This window comes from Argiope bruennichi, chromosome 2 (genome assembly GCF_947563725.1).
Source record: "Argiope bruennichi chromosome 2, qqArgBrue1.1, whole genome shotgun sequence".
NCBI lineage: Eukaryota > Metazoa > Arthropoda > Arachnida > Araneae > Araneidae > Argiope > Argiope bruennichi.
In genome coordinates this window covers 48,761,302-48,785,454 of record NC_079152.1, presented here as the reverse complement: position 1 = coordinate 48,785,454, position 24,153 = coordinate 48,761,302, and the positions used below count along the sequence as shown (strand labels likewise).

The window sequence follows — 24,153 nt, the reverse complement described above, 5'->3', positions numbered from 1 at the left end:
AATCCCGCTAGAGACAATGTGATTCACAGTCTATGTAAATATTTAATTCCTTGATTCTATGTTTTTCTTTATTTCATGTTCCAGAAGATTCTGGACCTTTCTTTAGTTTACCAGACAAGTGTTCTGGACTTTTCTTACTGTCACCAGAAAAGTATTCTGGAACTTTCCCTGTCAGTATAACAGCAGAAGATCTGTCAGTCACTGTGTTCTGAGTTCAGAGTTGAGTTAATAAATTGGTTTAGCTCTACTTCTTGTGTGTGTCATTGAGTTCCACACTAAAGTACCTATGTGACAATATTTAATGTAGATATTCCTATCTGTTAAGATATTTTCGTAAAACTTTATAAATGAACTTTCTAAATTTCCAGATATTGTTGGAATATAATTATTTTCAATATTTTACAGCCTGAGTAAAAACTTTAAGGCCAGTAAAAAATTTTGAGAAAATGTAAAATGAAATAAAAGGGATTCAAATAATATTAATTATTAAAGTTCATTGATAAGAAATAAATGCCATAAACATAATTTGTAAATACATAATTATGAGAAACATGTGGTTATGTAAAAAGTTAGTATTTCTGCCTGAGTAAAAACTTTAAGGCCATCAGTCATTTTTTAAAAAATAAATATAATATAATCGTGTAATTACCACTGCAACTACTAGCTTGTGACAACGCTGCAATTTTCATATTTGTCATACGTTTCTTCGAAGTATTGGTGATCTTTGTGAAGATGGCAAAGGGTCAGAAGTTAACTGATCGTGAAAGAGGACAGATCGAAGCTTTGTCTTCAACAGGAATGAGTAGTCGTGCTATTGCGATAAAGATAGGAAGGTCAAAGACTAGTCAACAATTTTTTTTAAATTGAAAGGCAATTATGGTAAAAAGAATACTGGGGGAAGACCTAAAGCTTTGTCCTCACGTGATGAAAGAAGAGTTTGCCAACTTGCATCTACTGGAAAGTACTCAACCAGGAAACTGATTCCGACGACAGGTTTAAAAGTTTGTCAAAAAACGATTTATAACACAATTAGAAGGTCTGGAAGGTTCACTTATACAGCAAAATTGACTAAGCCCCAGTTACTGCAGTGACACAAAATAGAGAGTTTGAACTTTGGCCAGAAAGTCATGACCTGGGACAACCAATGGATAGAAATAATTTTTTCTGACGAAAAAAAATTGGAATTTGGATGGACCAGATGGCTGGTATTTCTACTGGCATTATATAAGAAATGAAAAAGAAATATTCTCCAAGCGCCAATTAGGTAGAGGGTCTGTCATGACTTGGGGCTGTTTTGCTTACAATGGTGTGGGCTCGATTGCATTCGTTTCGGGTAGAATGAATTCACAAGAATACCAAAATGTCCTAACAAATCATCTTTTGCCAAATGCTGAATGTCTTGCTGGTGAAAATTGTAAATATCAGCAGAACAAATGCATCGATCCATTCGAGTAACAGCACAAAAAATTGGTTCCAAGTCAACAATGTTGAAACTGTGAAACGGCCAGCTAGATAACCTGACCTCAACCCAATCGAGAACCTTTGGGGTGACTTAGCAAGAAGAGTTTATGCAAATGGGAGACATTTTACATCAACAACAGAGCTGAAATTTACTATCGAAGATGAATGGTATAAAACCGACCCCACCCTTTGTCAAAAACTCGTTTCATCCATGAAAACAAGAATATTTGAAGTAATTCGAAGAAATGGCTCCTACACAACCTTCTAAGAATTTGTAATTTTTTTCTTATATGTTATTTTCTATGTTGGCCTTAAAGTTTTTACTCAGGCCCAAATATTCATCTGTGTGTTCTGTAATATTTTCTAATAATAAAATATTTGCAAATTAATTTTTCTACTTTTTTTACTTTTATTTAAGCTCAATAATTATCAATCAAATGGTATTTTAATTCCTCAGTTTATATATTTCCATTTTCTCAAAAATTTTTACTGGCCTTAAAGTTTTTACTCAGGCTGTAATGAAAAGACTTCCATTCCTATATTAGGAAACAATTATATTGTGTAACGAAAGCATACTATAATATTTGAATGATAGCTAAACTTAGTATAAAAAAAAGTGTTAATTAACTTCAGTTTATGATTTTCATCGATGATTCAAAATATCCCGACAGTGTATCGAGAATAATGAGTGATCAATGCGGCCATCAGTATCCACGGCGGATGCTCAGGTGTCGTCCTCGTCATCTGGCTGCGGTTCAAAATTACGAGGTCCGTCCCAAAATAGCCCTAGTGTTGCTTTAAAACGGGACGTTAATATAACCAAACCAAATCCACGGCGGATGAGTATATCACCATTGTTAAAGAAACTGTGAGAAATGCTCATCAAAAAACTTTTGCAAATGTTGCAGTGCTGCTTGCATTAGTTATCGGCTTGATTTATCCAGATGCATAGGACCAAATCTTTGGAAGTTCATGTTGAGATTACTGTATTATGATAAAGCATTGTCTCAGGGATTTCTCTTGGTATTAAATTATTAATCCAAGCATCACATGTTGGTATTTCCGCAACCAATTTATTTCTCTAATTTCAATGAACCTGAATTTGCCTTTTCCACCGAGTGAAGAATTTATTTAAGGATAAACTATTCACAAGTTCCAAAGAAGTGCAGCGACGGAGATACTGGAGAAAATAGTAAAAGAAGACTTGCTATCCGCTTTCGCATTTTTGTATAACTGATGGCAAAAATGCATGCTTGTGCAGGATAGTTATATTAAAAGAAGCACAGATAAGTAGGTTCTTACTGTATTCATTCTTCCGTGATGAAACAATTTTCCGGAATTTTTGGAACATAGTAACATTTCAAAGAATCATCTCAATTATATATATATATATATATAAATTACCATTGATTATTTTAGTATTTGTAAATTTCATTTCCGTTTTAAACTTACATTTTTGCGAAAAATTTTGGAAACTAAGTACGTGCCACAATTTTATTTATTTATTTATTTATTCCTTAATTTCTTCTGTAAAAATTTCCTCGATAGAAAGAGTTAAAGAAATCTAGGTCTACAATAATCCCTTAGTGTAGAAATTTATTTAATCTCTTTTTCATCACTTCATATTATGATTTTTTTTTAAAAAATATATATTGTTTTACGTATACTTTTCAAAATTATGTCGTTATTTGCAATTATTTCCTCATTTATGAGTATTTTTATGTTTCTCACTTCTAAATCATGCAATAACTAAAATTTTCAGTTGTTTTGGAAATTTTTTGTAGAACCTCTGTAAAATCCGATGAAGAAGAAGACGAGTACTACGATGTATCCGAAACGGAGCCACCTGCTTTACCCCAAAGCTTTCCGCCCACTCTAGTATCGATAACTCCTGGATCTCCTTTACTGTTTAGTGAAAAATCGTCACCTGAGCTTGATAGATCTCTTCCGGAACCCGAAAAGACAGTTCCAGTCGCAGTGCCTGCCGTAGAAAGCAAGCTGTCTGTTATCCAACTGCCACCCAAACCAGCCATAACTGCGCCAAAACCTACGGTTGCTACTGTCTCGGCCTTGTCAGTCAATCCTGCCGCCGCGAAGTTGTTGGACGTGGGTAGCATGGTCAGCAAAGTAAAACCAACTGTGCCTTTCAAACCAATCAGGACATCGTTGTCGCCAAAAGATGCCTTTCCTTCAAGAGGTAGAGCTGCTTTTCTCTTATTTCTCTAAACACAAATTAAGAAACAGGAAATGGAATAGATAATGTATGAATAGTAATTTAATTTGTGCATGGTGCCTTAGCATGACTGAATGACCTTCGAAAAATACTTTTTTCCATCCTCCTATACATAGTTAGTTTTAAATGATAAAAAATTAAATAAAATTCCTTTAAATCTACTTGCTACTTGGTCTATTAATAGCTACTTGGTCTAGATCTAACGCACAACGATTCATCTAACCGAACTGGTATATATCTTTGAAGGTCAGCGAAAAGAGAACTATTATTTAGTCAACAAAAGGCTTACAATCATCATTAGAGCATCGGTAATTAAGGGTACATATTATAGTTTATTTTACAAAAATAAAATTAATTAATTAATTAATTAATAAGTCTATTCTGGATTCAAGATATATAAAATTTAAATTCGCATATATTCAAGAATAAAAATCAAAATGCTTAACAGACCGAAGACAAAGTACAACTACATCAAACAACTGAAGATTAGTATTGTGAATGCTTTTAATTATCTAAAATTCAGAAGTAACAATAACAAAACAATAACTACAATTGTGACAATAACAATACAGAATTATCATTACTTCTTGATGGATAAAATTATATAAATATCCAAACAAAGAAACAAGAATTGGAAACCGAACAAAAAGACAAAAAATAAGTCTAACAAATAACTGAGAAGAAGAGAAAAAAAGAGAAGAAGCAATTACTTTTAAATACATTGGTTACAGCAGTTATTTTAGATACATTAGTTAAATCTTATTTACGATACGTTGATTCTGAGGAAGAATTGTTAGTATTGTTGACTTCCAAAGATGGATGTCTGAAGTATCGTTTTAGACCACTGTTTTGTTTGCGCTTTATACACTATGTTATTAGTTGAAATTTGTACAAGTGCTTGAATCGCTAGCTGTATTCATTACAGTATGCTTCTATTCGCTATTGTTTTTTTTTTTTGTTTTTTTTTTTTGTGGTTTCAGTGTTTGCTGAAGACTATGTTAAAATCACTAATTTCTTATGCATTTCCCATTTGGGGAAAATTTGCATCTAAGATAGAATAATGCCATCTTGTTTTGTTTCTAATATAAATATTAGAAACACTTCAAAACAAGATGGTAAAGCAAATACGCAGTGTGCAATAGTTTGTACGAAATAATGATACCAGAAAAAATCTCTAAAGTCCACTACCAATGAATTTTATAAACTAGATTTTTTTTTGATAAATCAGATAATCATAATCGCAAGCATCCCAGTAACATCAAAGGACCCTATTGACTTTCCTATGATTAGACCCACACCAATACAACTCTGTGACCTGATCTTCACTGATTATTTCATCATGTGAAATTCACTATCTTCTTCTTTTCTTGTTTCTTTTATTTCTTTATATATTTTAATCTAGTTTCAATATTTATTGTGTACTTTTTAATTTCATAAAGAACAGCCTTCTTGCTATTGTTAAACCATTTGTATATGCTTTATTTTCCTTCAAAAGAATATTTCTAAGGACGCCAGTGAAAATAATCTGCTATCTGTACCATGTCATCACTTAACTGTAGACTGAAGCACTGAAACGACGACCAGAAAATATTTAGAAGCGAGTAGAAGCCAGCATTGAGGAAAACAATGCAAAATATCAACACTTATTGTGATGTCGATTAACGTAATTCGATGCAAAGTTATGTCATACATATGGCAAAATATTGCTGTTTTGAGTTAAGATTCAGAAGTATTTGCAAGAAGCTTTTGGCATCAATTAAAAAATTGGAGAAGCAATGAATAATTTTGCTAATGGTACTGTAGAAGTAATGGAAAATGTAATTATTTCTAATTGATTTAATTCGACATTTTAAATTATACTATTAAGGAAAGCAACCGGTATGTGCACTGTAAAAGATGCATAATGCAAAATGTGCAATAAAATCGATAGCAGATAAGGATGTTTTATTCCGCATGAAAATTCAAAACACCGCTAACGAGACTTAATTGAAAGACAGTACTTTGCAAGTACTGTTCAAAAAGACAGTACTTGCAAAAATCAACAAAATTCTAGCAGATAATAAACCGCTAATTAAATAAAAACTTGGCCCAACAGAATTTAACGTGAAGCAAGTGGAGATTAAATAGCTTTTGTTTTCTCTCTTTTTTATAGTTTCCATAAGAGTAAATCGAACATTCTAGAAGAATCTTTGAATTTCAGCTCTAGATAATAAATAATTTCTTGGACTTCCATTTTTAGGCACAAGTGATTGTCAGATTGAGAGTCAATGGCATCCATTCAGCATCTATTAAAATATATGTAAAAACTATCTACCTTAGTATTAGACTAACTGCGCAGAGAAGCAATATTACAAATTCTGAACAATATTAACAATGTTTTGAAAACCCTTTTGTCTTTTTTTTTTCTCAAATTAAATTCATTACATTCTCTATTTTCACGAATTGTCTTTCAAGGCTTCGATTCGAAGAATTGCCATGTAATTATGACTGTGGATATTAAGTGTGTTCGGATCAAATATCCTCCCGTTAATACGGCGTAGAAGCTTGGGGAACGGTTCATGGCTAAAGTGTCATAGTCATCTGACCATGACTCTAAATTAGGAGGTCTGTTCTAAAATAGCTCTCCTGTTGCTTCAAACTGAGTATAAATATATTTAAACTAAACTAAAATCTAATTACCATTATAGCCTAAAGAATGAAAGGATTTTTAAAAAAATAACAGGAGCGTTATTTTTTTCTGTTGTAACTAAGATTACGTGAATATGTTAAGATGTTAGTTTCAAATTATGAATGCAAAAGAGTTGAGCGAACAGTTGTTTAGATGTAAATCGTAAATGAATGAATTTAAAGCATTCATTTCATTTGGAATCGATTTGGTCAGGGATTTCAAAGTAAAGCTTCATAGGCAAAGTATGACTCCAATTAAATTTATATTGGAGCGTCATAAACTGAGATTTTTTTCAAGTCGATTTGAATTTTATGTGAACACTTTTTTGTCGGATTGTGCCAATAAATATTATGGCATACAAAATATATGCGTAAGATATACTAGCGAGTTACAAAATGTATGTGCATATTTGACTAATTAATCACAGATTACTTAACCTTGGGCTCACAAATCATCCTCAGCGAGTCTTTATCATTACTTACTATTTATTGCTTAAATTTTGATTATTTGGAAGTAGAAGAAATCTGTTTGAATGCCTTATGAAATCATCAGAAAAGGTCTCTCCAAAAATTTCTCGCATACTCTCTGATTAATGTGTCATCTCCAACCTTTGACATAAATGCAGTATTTTTACTGAATCTATCGTGTGAACCTTGGCGATTATTTTCGCGATTCATCTTTGGTATCTAGCAATAGGTGCATGAAAATCGAATTTATATTTTAGACAGTCAGTGTTTTCCACCGAATTTCAAACAAAATCCTCTACCAAACTTCATATATTTAAGTCATTGCGTTTCATAATTATTGCATTTACTTATGAAAGAACTGATCGCCTGACATTCAAGCCCTTGTAGTATTCGGCTTAAAAGTTGATAGGTGTCTAAATGTTAAATCTCTGCTCTGAATTTTATCCATCATCCGTCTCCGGTTTGTAGTTACCATGTTAACTTATATTCGAATAACCGGACAGACAGACATCCTCTGAATAGATTTTTCTCAAATTCTGATAAAAAATATACAAATTTGATTTAAAGGCCATATATCAAATTTCATGCATCTAGCTCAAAGCAATTCTGAGTTATCAATGTCACACACACACAGACAGACAGACACAATGCCAAAAATGTGTTTTTCGAATTCAAGAAAGTCTAAAACGTTTAGATTCCTCAAATTTCGAGTTCGAATTTTGGATTACAATAATATCCTTATACTTCGTGCACGAGATTGTAAAACATCCTCCATCGGATAAAATATCCTTATATTATTCCCTACTGCAGGTTCATTTCGCTTGGTTTGTGCCTGAAGAAACAATGCGTGGATTATCTCCGAAACACATGGTATTTATTCATTCGGATTATCTCAGAAATATATGAGGCGTATATTGGTTCGTAATTCTGTGCTATTATTTGTTATTTTTTCTTCGTTATTTATGACTCTTATAAAGAGGAATACTGCTGAGGTAGTCTTCTTCGCCAGAGAGCGGAATTGTTTTGATCACTGATTTATAACTGAATTTTAATGGAATTTGATGAATTTTTCTAAAGGAGATTCCCCTCCCCCCCCCTTACCTCCTTCTAATAACTAAAAGGCCCTAGGGATAATGAGGGTCCTTTTTCTCTGATTTTGAGATTTCAGCGTTATTTGCTAACTCGTTTTAAATAGTTCTTTGATACTATAAAACAATAATAAGATTCTATCAAAATTTTATGTTTCATGTATTACGCAATTGGAAAAAAAAACAATTATTGGAAACTTTTAAGTTGATTAAACATTTAAAAATAAGTTCCGTTTTATGCCCTTCGAATAAAAATATATATATTTATATTTATATAATTTCGAGCCATGTTTATTTATTCCTACTAAGAATAATGTACAGGTGGTTATCAAAGAATGGAAACACCACAAACAAATACAAGAATCTTTATTAATAAGGCGCAGGGCCGCATTTGGCACATAATCGGTTTCTCTTTCGAGTCACAAAAGGGTTGAATAGAATTTAGAGGAATATTGTACCATGCTTCTTGGAGATATTGTGAAAGTTCGTGGAGGATATCGATTTCGAATGGAACGCCTTAAAATAGACCATAATCATTCAATTATATTGAGGTTTGGGGATTGTGTGGGCCAATGTGGATGTTTTACTTAATTCTCGTGTTCATTAAACCACGATTGGACAAGTCCCTCTGTATGAATAGGAGTATTACCATCTTAGAAAATTCTGCCTCCTGCAGAAAACAGAGTTCGTATTATAGGATGGACCTAGCCAGCTAAAAATTCTCTATACGTTTCCCCAGTGATCTTTCCTTTTAGGATTACTATTTGATCAGCAGAAAACCATGATAAGTCTGGCATGCTATGACAGATCCACCTCCATGCCTGACAGTTGGAAAGAAGCAGTCACGCCTATGCGCTTTTGCAGGTGTCCTTCAAACGTGCACCCTATTGTGGGGGAAAACGTGAAAGATGATTCGTCTGACCTTTTAACTATTTTCCTCTTATTAATCGACCAGGCTTTGTGGTTATATCACCTGGAGGCGATATTTGGCATTAGTATCTGTGATAAGTGGCTTAGAATTGCCGCTCTGCTGTAAATGTTCTGTTTATGAAGGTGCCTATTAACTGTAATTATTGATTTTGGAGAATCCGGATGCTGATTGAATTCTGCCGTCACTTTAGTTGCTGTTGTTTTCTTTTAGATATTAATATTCATTTCAATAACCGCCCGTCTCTCACTCAGTCTCGCCTTCGATCCACTTTTTTGCCTCGCTGTGTTTACATTGTCATGATTTTAGACACTTTACTCTAGAAAAATCTAAAATCTGGGATGTTTCGGTCACAGTTGCTCCAGTTAGTCGTGATTCTACAATTTGGCCTCTGAAAATCTGTGAGGTCTGACATTTTACATTTTTGACAAAAATTCAAGGCGTATATAACTTCACTAAAGTTACCCCATAATGCAATCATAATACATACTTTTTGTATTAAAAAAACTGATAGCTAGGATTATATTTTAATGTTTTCGAAACGCATTCTTCACTTTTATTCACAGGTATTTCCATTATTTTGATAACCACCTAGATATATATAATTTGAATCCAGATTGAGAACATGCTTCCTTCTTAGTTCTTTAATCAATCCAAATTTCATAATTTTAAGTAGATGCTTCTGAAAAGCACTTAAAAATCCAAAGAACAAAAATTGCATATGTAACTCAGAAATGGCATTTGAACAATTGTGAGAAATCTTTCATATGTAGAGAAGTTTATACTCTTAACTTAGAATCTGTTTTTATGTCATATGATCGTCTAACGAGTTTTTTGTTGTTATTTTATTTTATCTTATTTTGATATTTCTAATATTAATAATTCAGAATATAATTGAAATAAAAAAAATATCAATCCAGAAAATTTAATTAAAGATAAAATAAAATAAAAAGCAATAAAGATATTAAAAGAAAAGCTTTAAAGATATTAAAAGAAGTACGGGCAAAACTTTTGTTCTGTCCGTACTTTTTTTCAAATGTGTTAATTAGCCCATAGAAAAAGTGCAAGGTTCTGTTTAGAGTGCTTCCTCTGGTGAGAATTCCCTTAACTCCATACAACAGAAATGTCTCGAGGTTGCTAAATCGGCAGGGCGCGGTGAAGATAAAATATTTGCATTTCTACGTCCCCTCGTCATTGTTAAACCATCTCATGTTTAGGATTATTAAAATTCAAATGCTCAAATTTCTGGACCATCTGAATTTCTCTTTCAACGGTAAGAAATAATCTTCATCCCCAAACCCCCTCGAAAAAAGCAATGGCAATTCCTGTTATCAACAGGTTCATATACAAAAGAGAATTCCACTTAGATGATAACTATTAAGTAAGACATCTTTTAAGAATTCTCAGAAAACTTATCTGTTCTCTAAAACCGAGCTATCTAACGGAGATTTCACAATGATATCTAGACGTCTCAGGCGCCTGCCGTAATTTCGTAGAACGGAAGGTTAGGGCCTTTCAGCGTTGATAGAGTTAAAACTAAATATAAAAGGAAGAGTGGAAAAAAATTATTCCAGGGGGTATATATCTGTATATATATCTATAAGAATTTTATTAAAATACTTGTATCCTATTTTTAATATGCAGCCAAATCAAAACCAACGACAATCGAAAGCATGTTGAACGAAACGAATTCCAGCAGTATCACTCGACAGTGGGGTCCAGAGCGGACTGTCGAGTTGAACCGGGACCCAGTAAAGGGACTCGGCATCAGCATCATATCTGGCAAGCTGGACATCATGCAAGGAGGGATTTTTATAAAGAATGTTCTGCCCGACAGTCCTGCCGGATGGAATGGGACCTTGAAGAGAGGAGACAGAATCCTTGAGGTATGAAATTCATGAATATTCGCATATTTTTAGTAGAAAAGAATTCGGTTTCTTTGAATTGGTAATTTATGTGTTGTTCTCGAAAGCCGTAAGAGAAAGGTTCTGCAGCGGCCATCTGTAGATTTAGAACATATCCTGCATTAATTTAAATCCCTCTTTTTTAAAATTAGATTTGTGAAATAAAGATGTCATCTTCTAATTTCAATGTACGTCATACAATTTGTGAATGACAACTTTGTAGTTCCCGTTGAATTGCCCTGATAAATAGAGAAATAAAAAAAGAAAAATACATAACAGAAATTTTATCGCCTTAAGTTGTTGAACTAACAATTGTAAACTGGTCTCTAAGTTTATACACTGGTGTGTTACTGGACAAGGAGTAAAAAAAAGTGGTTGAAATTTTAACAGTTTAATAAAAAGATATTCATCTTAGATCGCATAGTGTTAACTATAAATGAATGGATTTTATAAAGACTATAAAATAAGCTATGCAATGTAATGATAAATTAATTAAATCATGGATAAATTTAAAATAAGTAAAAATCTTGAAAAATAGACTTCGTTATTTTAAAAATTTCTTTTAAATACATATCTTTTTCCGTTATATTTAATTTTTTCTAATAAATATCATATTTCATATTTATTTTATTTCTTATAGGCAAGTCCTATATACTGTCGAAAAATATTCTTAAATATTGTCAGAAATATGCACCGATAATATAATACTGTTATAGCAATAATACTGTTTACTCTACTATCGGAAAGAAAAATTTCCAACTATATATAATGTGTATATATTGTCGGAAAATATATTTAAAAGGATATTTTAGAAATTGAAAAAAAAAATACATCAATATAATAGAAGTTGTTGAGAAGATAATTTTTTGAATTTTAAAATGATGTAAAAATTATTTTTATACTGTGAAATTTTCGAAATTATCCCTGAAAAATATTTTTGATTAATAATAATTTTAATTAAAATTTCAAACAAAAATCTGTCCGAAGTGCTCTAGGTCAAACGGACTGACCTGTAGAGTGCCAACACACACTAACACAAACATATATTTCATTTTTATTCACCTCACATTCATTCATTGTGTAAAGAAAGCTCCTTTTTCAAACTTAATGAATATTAATGCAACTTTAATACTTATAAATTAAATTTGTTGATTTCTGTTGTTACGATGGTTGATATTGATAAAAAATATTTTTACGATATTTATAAGAAAATGTGTCCATTATTATTGGAATTTGTACCAATAATAAAGATAAATATGTAATGGCGTTCTATATTTTGGAGGGTGGTAATATGCATCGCGGAGTGATATTTTTGAAGTTTTAATTAGAATTAGCCAGTTCAGGTGTCGTCCTCGTCATCTGAATGCGGCTCAAAATTTATGAGGTCCGTCCCAAAATAGCCCTAGCGTATCTTTAAAATAGGACTTTAATATAACTAAACTAAACTAAACTCGAATAGTTTCTGTTGCAGCATTGCTTTTTTTAAAGTTAACTAGTCGTCATTGAATAGTTGTCAAAGACTAATGATTTCTATTTAGAGACTGTGTTTTGCATTATATTTTGATTAACAATCTGAATGCATCTTTGTAGGTCAGTGGTGTGGACATTCGAAATGCAGGTCATGCCAAAGCGGTCGATGTGATAAAGAATGCTCCTAATCCTGTAAAGTTTATAATTCAGAGCTTAGTGCCGCTGGTAAGTAAAGTTTTATATTGTCCATCCATGTTAATTTATTTAATTCTCTTACGGTCGAATAATGTTGTGGAATATATGAACAATAAACGTATGGTTATTTCTTTCCGTCGTAGCCTAAAAAGCCAGAGAGAGAAGCCCTTCCCGTGGCAAGTCCTCCATCCATGCCTCCTCCACTAGAGATAGCGGCTGCAGATGTTCTTCCAAAACCTCCAGATGCGAAACTTCCACCTTACAAAACGCCTAAAGTAAGCATTCATCATCACCTGAAAAATGATGAATTTGATGTAAAAGATGTTTTAATACAAAATTGAAGCGCCATTAAATTAACAAGTAGACAATTTTATGCAAATATTTTGGCATTTTTTGGCATAATATGCATGTGATAAATTTATTTTATTCACCCTTTTAGTATTTGCTTTTCTAGCTTAATTTGAAACTTAAAGCATTTTTTCTTTAATTCAGAGATAAAAACAACTTCTACTTTAATCTCAATAAACTGCTGAATTACCTAGAATTCAACAACCAGTTGGTTTAAACAATATCTTATTATCATCTAATGAATTTATTGGTAATAAGAACAACTGAAGATTTCAAACATAAGGTTATTAGATTTTAAACGATTGCAACTCCTTTTATGTGATTGTTACACTTCCACTCAATTCATATTTTACATATATATAGTTAGAAATATAGCCCTCTCTAATTCGAGAGTGCGGTAAAAAACTAGGACAGAGTTATAGCATCATAAAATAGCAGTTAACTAATTTATTTTTAATTTGTGCTTATTTCTTTTTGTCTATCACTTTAATTATAAAATATTTTTTTAATATATCCCTTAGTTTACGCATTGTTTTTTGACTTTTTTACAAAGTCACACAAAAGATCTGCAATTTTAAAGTTGATTATGCTACATTCTGAAATCGTTCGTTTGCTTAGTGTGCCTCTGCAAACTGTGTCTGATGCAATCTATCAATTCAGAGAGATTAGCAATAATGGTCCTCTTCCAGTAAATGGACAAAACGTTATGGTGAACCTTCCAATAACCGTAAGGCCATCAAATAGCGAATTCTACGAAATTCGAGGGTTTTCATGTGAAAGATCGCTCGTGAAATGGAAATAAATGACCAATCAGTGCGGGGAAAAGCAAAAATAGAGCTTGAACTGAACCTTATAAGTTCCAAAAAGTTCAGCTTCTGAATGAAGAAAGCAAACTCGTGCGGTTCCAAAAACTTTTGAGACGGACTGCAAGTCAGCGCTGGAAGAAATTCCTTTTCACTAATGAGAAGCTCATTGCCGCTCAACAGGCTCATAACTCCCAGAATGACGGTATCAGGTCTGTAGACGCTCCAAGCACCTAGGCAATTGTCGAACATCTCCAACATCCAAAGTCGGTCAGGGAGGAATTTGCGCAAGCGGCAAAGCACCGCTGGTTTTTGGGGATGAGGGCGTTAAAATAAGTCAAAAAATATATCAGCGGGACATTCTACAGTAGAAGTTATTGTACTTCTGTGGCTAAAAAGTGCTTCGACAATGTAAACTGACGTCTCGACAAGACTCCGCACCAACTCACAAGGTCAAAAAGACACGAGTAGTGCAAGGCACATTTTTCGGACATGATATTATCTGGAGATTGGACACAATACTCACCGAATCTCAATCGCATGGATTACAGTGTATTGTCCATTTTGGAGTCTAGGGCTTGCACTAAAACAATCGCTTCGGCGAAAAGGGGATAAAGGTAGAAGACTTGCGGCCCATTGCTGAAAATCTCAATAAGCGTTTGCGCATCTACATCGCTGTAAAACGTGATCACCTTGAAATCAATTAAATTTAATTATTAGTAAATGCCTACTCTTATTATTATTTGTTATATTTTGTTAATTTATTTATTTTTGATATAAAGTTATATAAAAAAATTGTTTCTCCGAGTTGTTCTACCGCACCCTGTAGTTGCTAAACGTTATATGATGACAAAACTTGTCTTTTAGATGCCTTAGATAGAAGACAAATAATTGATAACTCGACGCACGAGCCTTTTTGCTTTATAAATAATTCGTATGGTCTTGACTGCCGCGGACATAAACTTCTTTTCCCTCCCGTGCAATCTACATCAGTCCCGACAGCAGGTGGTTTTGGAAGTTAGCTGCTGAATAGGCAATATGAATATGTTTATCTGTCTGAAATTTAATAGTTCCATTTGTGCAACTGCATTTGTCAGTTCGAAAAAAATCTAAATATTGTTGAAGAAATATGTAGGCAGGACACGAATAAGTATATATGTTATGTAAAATATAATAAGTAAGTTTTGCAATTCAGTCTTTCATCATATCAATATGTTTAGTGTCTTTCACTGTCAGCGCCTCCCCATGAAGGCTGTTTTCACCTTCACGAACATCTGGTTTTCGATTTTCAATTTACAAAAAGTAATGCCCTAATAAAGAACTATTGCAAAAGATATATAATACGCCATTCTTTTCTATTCACAACGGTTATCTCAATTGACCATTCACTGAAAAAGTAGAGTGAGACATCTGTGGCACATATCTAGAACCATTGCACCATTCAATTTATTTTTTTAATTCAGTGCGATAAATTCTTTTCTTGGAAGGAAATCAGCAGTTGACTATAAGCAATTATAGTTAAATAAATTCGATGGTATTGGAATTGTTGCAATATTGCTTTCTGCAATGTGAGTCTCATCACTGAAAGGGAATATTCTTAATGGATATTATGTCAGTGGCCAAACACGACGACAATTCAACTACCATCATTTTACCATTTGAAAAATGAATGTTCCAGAAAATACGGGAATTTTAATAATATCTCTATTAAGACTCAATATCTTCTTCTAGAAAATTCTATACCCTGTTAGAAAAGCTTTACAAAATATAGAAATCTAAGTCATTAGAGTCAACCTAATGAATTTACCCTTTGGAGTGTTAGTCATGGAACGAGCTAACTAGCTGCATTCTAAACGCTTTCGTGCTGTTTCTGTTCTGGAATAACGATTTGCTGTTGTCATGTGCATTGTTAATTCTCAAAAGTGCTATTTTTATGTACACTTGGGCTGTGTTTTGCTCTTCATTTCTTATTTTCTTGTAAAATGAGTCTTCGTTATCTGTTATAGAGATTGTGGGACTTCTAGCACCATATACCTGTATTAGCTTTAACCATAGTTTATTGGATAAACAGTAATCACAATGGAGCAACAATTGTTTTTATTGGAAACAAAAAGCGCAATTCCGTTCCTCGGAAATATTAAATTCTAATCTAGAATACTAATATTGTTAAGAAAGTTTCCTTTCAAAATTCGAAAGTCCCTGAAATCAACAAGTGTGTTGTAGTGTGTGTATGGTAGCCGGAGTCCAACATTCTGAACAAAAAGTAATGATGTTTATTCAACACGAAAACACAGTCAAAAAAGACGCAGCCGAAGTGTAGAAAAAAAATAGCATTTAAATAAGTAGTAGCACATAAGCAGCAAATCAGTAGTAAACAACCGAAACAGCAAAAAGTATTCCTAGAAAATTCCGTAGGAAGGGGGCCTTTACACGATTATCCACGTCCCTCAAGCTTGTACTAATTTCCATTGCCCTCTCGATTAAGTTGAACTTAAACGCCGACTAACTATTGACTTGGCCTATACGATTGGCTATTCAATACACTACTCGATGCTGCCTCAACACTTGACTACGAGACTCGGCTCAAGACTCAATATTCGACTCATTACTGACTAATTGCTTGAGCCAACTTACTTTTACCGCTTGCTTACTTTATTGCTGCCAACTTATTTTACAACTTATTTTTAAATATTTTTTTTTATATATATAAACCATTCTTCGACTTTCTTAGCCGAAAGACAAAGAAAGTCGACAAAAATGCGAGATCTTGTTCATTTACCAGATAGATTGTTGATTATTCTGCTAAATATAGTGGAAATTATGAACTGAATGAACGACATTTAAATCAGATGTCTGAAAATCCATAGACGTAACGTCGTTGACATCCACTACATTGAGTTCTTAGTCGGCCGACCAGTAATTGTCTTCAAAATACAATAAACTATATATCAGTTATACAACCAAAAATAGTGCAAATTATAAGCTAAAGGAAGGACATTTAAAACAAATGTCTGAAAATAATGCGGATTTAACGGCGTCGACGTCAGACCGAAAATTATCGGCAAAATTCGACATCTTATTGGCTTAGTATCTTATCGATTATTTTGCCAAATGTAGTAAAACCGCTTAAGCTGTTATTTGAATATTTCTACTGTTTACAGTATATTAACTTTAAGATGATTTTTAAATTATCATATTCGTTAATGCCCAGCTCCCTATAACCGTTCTCAAGTGGTGAACACTTTTGCTCTCTATCTTTTGTTGACAAGGGGGGGGGACAGCAGTCGCCGACAGCTTTTCAATTGCCTGTTTGCTTACGCTGCCTCTACTAACATTCCTATTGCTAAAATTCCTGGCGATTGTGTCCTTCAGTTTCTTTCCCAGATCGCTAATCGTGTCGCCAAGGCCTGGGTCAGTGATCCGTGATCTGTTCAGCATCCATCAGAGCTGTCTATAAACTTGTTTTCTCTACGATGTCAAACATTGGAAAACAGTTTTAAAAATTCGTAACAATATTCTAGACCATTATCTTAGCTACTATCATGTACTCAAGCCTATCAAACAGAAATAACTACAGATTTGTTTTAAATATAAAATATGATTACTTAGTTTTATTCCTTAAGCAGATTTCATTTTCAAAATATCGTGTTTTACCAAAATAAAAACTTGTCTTTTTTCTGTTACAGGTATGAACTTGGCATAACTACAAAACTAAAACTAAAAATGATAGGGCGAGTTCATTTCCACCAGTGTAGCGCATATTGTTATAGCACTGAAAGCTTAAACAATTTAACTTATAGCTCTTAAAATTTATTGTTTGTAATAATTTTTTCCAGGAAGAATCCCCTGTCTTGACACCTGTTACAACATCCGTTAGCTTAGAGACTCGATCTCCCACCTCATCGACTTCCTCTTCTCGCGAGTCCACCATCAAACGGAATTCTCCCAAGTCCTCTCTTGAAGTGACCCCGACTAAACCTTTCCCGGTCAGCAGCACCGTGACTCCGTCCGAAGAGACCATTCAGGAGGTGCCGGACCGCCCTCCCTCCACCACTGAGGATCGTCTCAACTGTCACGAAGATGCCGCTGAAGAAGTGGAAGCTGATGACAAAGTGCCATTTGATACTCTTGAGGAAGGGAAAGTCCTGACCAGGAAAGGGAAAAAGGTATCTTGATGGAAGTGTTCATCTCGTTTATTTTGCCAAAACATTTTTGTGGACTTTCTCAAATTCATCCACACTATTGTGATTAAATATCATAGCCTTTTTATTTTTCTTTCTCGTCTACGAAATATATAAATAGAAAGTACTGCAACCGTCAAAAATTCGAACTCGAGACATTGACGAATCTTTGGACTTCTTTTAGTCAAAAAATACTCACTTATGCAATTATGTCTGTCAATTGTTTTTCAGCTTGTCTCTGAACATGATGACTTAAAAATGCTTTAAGTGAAGCGGATGAAATTTCGTATGTGATCTTTCCATTATAGTTATAGATTTCTATCGAATTTTGAACTTAATGCATTCACAAAATGTCTGATTATCTGGCTGTTCGAGAAGAAGCAAACACTATAACTATAAAACATGAAGTGTTATTAGGATAAAATTTACCATACAGATTTGGTATCTAAAGTTTAGATGCCTGTCGAATTTTGAATCAAATCCGAATAGAGGTTGATTTTTTGTTGGTCTGTATTTTCGTGTGCATATAAACGCGATGACTAAAAAACGTAATGCCTTCAGCGCGAAGGAATTCGGCTGAAGGCATTGGCGAAGGGAATACGCACCACTGTCCCGCGATTTTCCGTGAGTCTTGTTGTTGTTATTTCTTATGACACTTGCCACGGACAAGCCCGCTCTGTGAATCTTTCATGAGTTATTTAACTTCTACGGTGGCATCGCAATCTAGCTTAAAGCAGTGTTTTCTCTGAGCCAGTATAGAGTCAATCATGTGAGATCACACATGCACAATGACAGTATATACGTGTCCTACTGGGACAACTATATACTGTTATGCCTTTTCTGCGTATACTTGTGTGATTTTACAGAATTGACATTACTGTTTTGTTTTGTTTTAAGCCCGCTTAACACTCTACATCACTGTCAGTGCATTGTTAGGGAATGTGACGACGCCGGCAAATGACGACATTTGGTGGTTACGATATGGTATGGTATTGCTGCTACGCTATCGTCGATCTTCAAGTTACTATTATTTTTTTTATCATCTTCCAACGAAGTTAAACCGTGATCCCTAAAGGACACATATAAGCATAATATAACATTACTTTGATTATTAGCATATTATATAGATCGCTATGGTCATAATATATTTTTATGACCATAGTGACCCATATTAGCATAAGTTTCATATTATTCTAAATGCCGTTTAATGTCGTCAAGATATCGTAACAATTTTTTTAGGTATTTTGGAAAAGTAAGGATTGGACTGTTACCCGCTGTTATACGCTCGATTTATCAATTACGGGGGTTTTTTAGAAACTATCGTAGCTCTTACATTCGTAATTCCCCGAACTTTATTCCACTTTTTTAAGTGCTCCTATAACTCCGAGCATATTTACGAGTCATATGAGATGATATCTTTAATTATTTTGGAAATTTCGACTTAATATCAATGTTTATTTGTATTCCGACCACCTTTTTTACTATCTCACTTTTAAGTCCTAGTAGTTCTCCATGAGTTCTTTGCAACGATATCAGAACCAGAATCTTAAGTCACTATAGACAGATTAATTTTTTTTTTTTAATGTCAAGAATGTTAGAAAGTGGACATTTATTAAAATATCGATACATTTATTTTTCGACGATTGCATTTGACTCTTTTTATGCATGCGTGAAAATAACGAAGTTAATTTTTTTCCTCACCATCTTTTTCTTTTTTTTTTTATTCCTGCAGATTGATGCTTCGAGTGCCGGAAACGTGAAACTGACGCCCGTCGAGAGAGTTTCGGATCCGGAATCTGAAGACGAGTTCGGGTACACCCAGAGTAAGCTTAGAACTTATTATCTGTTTTGGTAGTCTTTCCTTTTACAGCTCCTGAAGGCAATAAAATTTTCAAGAATAGTTGGCAACAGACATTTTTATTGCAGCTTCGGATGAATTTTTCCACTGTGACATTCAGTCATTAAATATGAAGAGCAAAATAAAAATTAGAATTTTGGAAATGATGATTTTAAAAAAAATGATATTTCATTATTGCCAAACCTATTCAAACGCAAGTAAGCTCTGATTTCTTTTGTCAGCAGAGCATTTTAATAAGATTTGATACAAAGATTCCTGGACTGTTTGTCGCTTGTCAATTTATAATGGATCGCAGCAAGATTTTTAATGTATGCATTTCTTTCTCCAGTTTGTAAAAATGTGATATAGACTTAAAATCTTTATTTAATCACATTGTAGCAACTTAACAAATAAAGAGTGTAATGTACAAACAAGTGACTCGTGTCGAATGATTAAAAAAATGAACAAATTTGATACGAAAAAGAATTGAAAAAAAAAACCCCGAATAACGTATAAAAAGAAACGGCTTTTTGCAGCTCTATTCTGCGACTTTGCTTAAGGGTATGTTTCTATGCTATATCTTAAACCAATTCTACTTTTCACTATGAACGCTCAATTCAGATTGTTTATTCTTTAATTCATCATTTATAAATTCGATTCAAATATGTAAGCAATCGTTATCATATAAGTAAACAATCGTTATATTTAATTACAATTTCTTTTTCTTCACCAGTGTTCTTTTTCTGTCCCTTTAAATATATTTCAGAAAGGATGAGCGCTGATCGTTTCTGGAAAAATTCAATGTTCTGAGGATGAAGTGGTTTGCTATATAAATTCTGTTTCTAAAAAGTGGGTCGCAATGAGTTTAAAAATCTGATTTTGCATGTTAGTCATTATTATTGAAATTTTTATTGTTGATCTTAATAAACATAATTTATAATGGGCAACGTGGAAATTCATGACTTTAATTTGAAGACTCAGTAATTGCCAAATTAAGAATTTTGCTGGAAAGCATTCAATAAGAGTCATGTAATGGTAGATGTAAAAGTCATTGAGTCATTAATCGTTTTATTAGAATGACCGGTAATTATTAATGATAATTGATTAATCATATTAATCGTTATATATATATATACAGAATGGATTTCTTGCTAATTTTCTCTCTTTCTCCCTCTCTCTTTTTTTTTTTCAAACGAGTTTTACAAAAGTGATTGAAATTAATAGGAAAAATATATTTCACATTAAAGAATTATTGTTAAATAATATTGATTATTATACAGGCCTATAAATTTACCACTGGACTTTAAAATCTTATAACAAACAATTTTAAATTGTACGACTGCTGTCTAAAAAGTATCCGACCTTGAATTTTCATGCGTACGGTAATGATGCTAGAGCGGCGCGACCGTGCACAGTGGTAGAAGACGATTTAATGTGCATGCTTGAATTTTTCCACCGTATTCGAGTGTGTTAGTCGCTGCCTGCTGGCCATTGAGTAAGATGCTGTAATAAAAATTCGTCGAATTTTTGATTTCGCTCAAGATGTCTGATCCAGACTTTCTTGGCAAAACACGGAATTCCAGTAGTATCCAAACCTCCCTACTCACCAGATATGGCTCCTTGTGACTTTTGGTTGCTTCCAAAATTGATAGACGCTGTTGAAAGAATCCCATTTTGAGTAGAGAAGAGATAATGCAGAACGCGACACCGGAGATGAACCCTATTCCAAAAGTAGCCTTCCCAGAGGGTTTTGGCAGTGGAAGGATCGGTGGGTTAAATATATGAAGGCGCAAGGAGCCTACTTTAAAGGTGATTAGGGTCCCAATTTCGTCATGTAAGTAATATATTTTTCATGGCCAAAGGTCTGATACTTTCCGGCAGCCCTCGTATGTGCAAAAGTTTTATATTCATTACTTTAATTTGAAGAATTTTGCGTTACACTTGGCAATATAGGAATTTGTTTTTATTATTTATTTAATTATACATTTTTACTAGAAATGTGGGATTATATTTGTGGTAATGTCCGAAAAAAATACTGATGTTCGTACGAAAGTCATTCATTTTTTAAAAAAATAATTTAGTATAAAATCTTTGAATTTCTGGTTAAAATTGAATTTTCTTTTTTTAGATTATTAGTTTCATTTTTTTAAGTTAAAACTATTATTATTTGATTCTTATGTTTTTATAAAATCACATTTGCAAATTCAGATGTAAAACTGAAATAAATTAACGCCTTCATCAGTAATCTGCATTACAAACTTTCCGACATCACAGTAAAATCTTAGGTATATCACAACTTTAAACTATGGCTAAATACATGGAGAGTCCAGATTTCGTTCCTAGATTTCTTCTTTATTTTTATAAATTTTTCTCAAAAACTTCATAATTTATATCTTTCACACACACAGTAGAAAAAAATAAATGTAATTTTTTTTCGATGCAGAGGTTTTAAAAAAGAGTTAATAGCCTTGAGTTTCACTAAGCAATTTCTTGCGCATAGTTGTGTAAAATTAATCGTCGTGTGTCTTCTAGAGCATATTAGTATTAATGTCTCAGCATAGAAATATTACTTGCAGCTGTTACCTAAATGCATTTTGTGGTATTTTTATTGCTTTTATTAAATATAACATGAAAAACTTCGCGTGTTAGTTTTTAGAAAAATATCTTTTGAATGAATTCGAATATTAGATTTTTCAGCTTATGATTAATTGCAAATTAAAAGATGGAAAAAATGTGTTTTCTACTTTTTTTTTTTTTTGGTTGATGAAAATTGATTACAAAAAAAAAAAAATTGTTTAGATTCACGCCTTTAAAAATTTTTTTGAGTAATATCAGAAAATCAAAAAAAAGGGGGGGGGGAGGAAAATTATGCGCTTTATACATTTTCACCTTTTTATCAGATTTAAATTAATAAATAAATAATTTTAATTTATTAATAAATATAAATTAATAAATAGTCGTTTTTAGCAACCAATTGGTTTGTTGTATTGATTGTGTTTGATTTCAGTTTAATAATTTTATCTGTTATGGGTCAATTATGTTGAATATTTCCTCAGAACGGCATTTATATCAAACTTTGATAGACATTAAAACCGTGTTACTTCAATAAGCTTGCACCTGTTTTATTTATTGTGTACATGAAACACTGAATTGGAGTCAGGCCACATTGACCTGGTGGAGGATTCCAGATTCGAAACCTGATTCCACCTAAGACTTTCGTTGAGGCCAAACACCCTCCTACTGGTGTGTTGTGTAAGTTTGGAGAGGGGGCTGCCAGCTCAGGTGTCGTCTTCATCATCTGACCGCGGTTCAAAATTACGAGGCCCGTCCCCAAATAGCCCTAGTATTGCTTTAAAACGGGACGTTAATATAACTAAACATCGAAATGAAGTCCTACGATGTCAAAGCGCCGTTAAAAACGTAATTGTTTGGATAATCTATCTTCTAATTGCGCATTGTCTTTTGCGGTATTGTAACTTCATTTTCCTATTCCGCATGTAATATAATTAGCATTCAACAGCTCATATAATGGGAAGAATCTTTCTATCTTAACATTCAACAGTTGAATGAAACCACGATATTAACTATTTGAGGAAACATTTGAAAGTATTTTCAAGTTCACTGCAACAAGAAATATTTTTTAAAAAACTGTCAGAATTCGCGGAGGGAAGAATTGCATTCCAACTATATTGTTATTTTTTAAAAGATAATTTTGGAATTTTTGAAACGATATTATAAAATTTTTTGTGCAGTAATATTTCAGGGAATTATCGCTAAAAAATGCCATTAATCTCAGTATTTAATTATTTGGAATTCTAAATTGAAATTTCAAAAAAATCGGTACGCATTCCACACTCAAAAATACATTTATGACAAATTTGGTAGCTCCAAATCAAACTGAATCGGTTGAATGTGAACTCAAGACACACGCACATTCCTTATTATTATTTTTTTATTATTATTATTGTTGAATGATTTTTTTCGAGTTTCAGAATCATTTAATAAATACAGATATGAAAAAACCCAATAAATGGTTCGTATTGTACCAAGTTTTCCCTATTAAAAAAAAAAAACAGTATTGAGACTATTAGATTAATTATTAATAATAGACTACTTAGTGTGAAAGTACTACTATTTAGTATGTACTTTTGTTTACAAAAATGTACGATGTACGATGCTATATATGACGTGAAGTATTTTCAACTGCATTTTGAAGTTATTCCGATTTAGCGTAGTTGAGGTTTTTGTTTTCCCTTCCTTCTTCTTTTTCAGTTTATTAATCTTTCTAAATTGTGAGATACAACCACAAATTATGGTAGGTTGCGAAGTATATTCCACAGATTCTTCTACGTTTAGATTCTTTGGTAGTCGTAATACAAACATTGCTTAAAAAATAATCTTCGCTTAAAAACATCTCTTTATAGTTTTTACTTAGTCTTTCCCATTTATTTCCTATTTATTAAAGTCTTTTTTTTTTTTTTTACTTAAATTCTTTTTCGAAATATAAGAAGATCTCTTCTGATACCAAATGGAATCGGACATTTTTTCAATCGAAATAGAAATATCATAT

At 32.8% G+C, this 24,153-nt stretch overlaps 1 protein-coding gene across 5 annotated transcripts in view; it reads left to right on the top strand.

Moving 5' to 3' along the window:
* Window positions 1-24,153, top strand: part of LOC129956829 (inaD-like protein) — a 924,555-nt gene that overhangs the window by 616,267 nt on the left and 284,135 nt on the right. For all 5 annotated transcript variants that reach the window (XM_056068787.1, XM_056068794.1, XM_056068783.1 and 2 more), the window contains 6 exons: window positions 3,246-3,658; window positions 10,490-10,731; window positions 12,340-12,444; window positions 12,558-12,689; window positions 17,402-17,731; window positions 19,479-19,569. In XM_056068787.1, coding sequence (XP_055924762.1) covers window positions 3,246-3,658; window positions 10,490-10,731; window positions 12,340-12,444; window positions 12,558-12,689; window positions 17,402-17,731; window positions 19,479-19,569 — 1,313 coding nt within the window. The remainder of the gene's footprint in view (window positions 1-3,245; window positions 3,659-10,489; window positions 10,732-12,339; window positions 12,445-12,557; window positions 12,690-17,401; window positions 17,732-19,478; window positions 19,570-24,153) is intronic.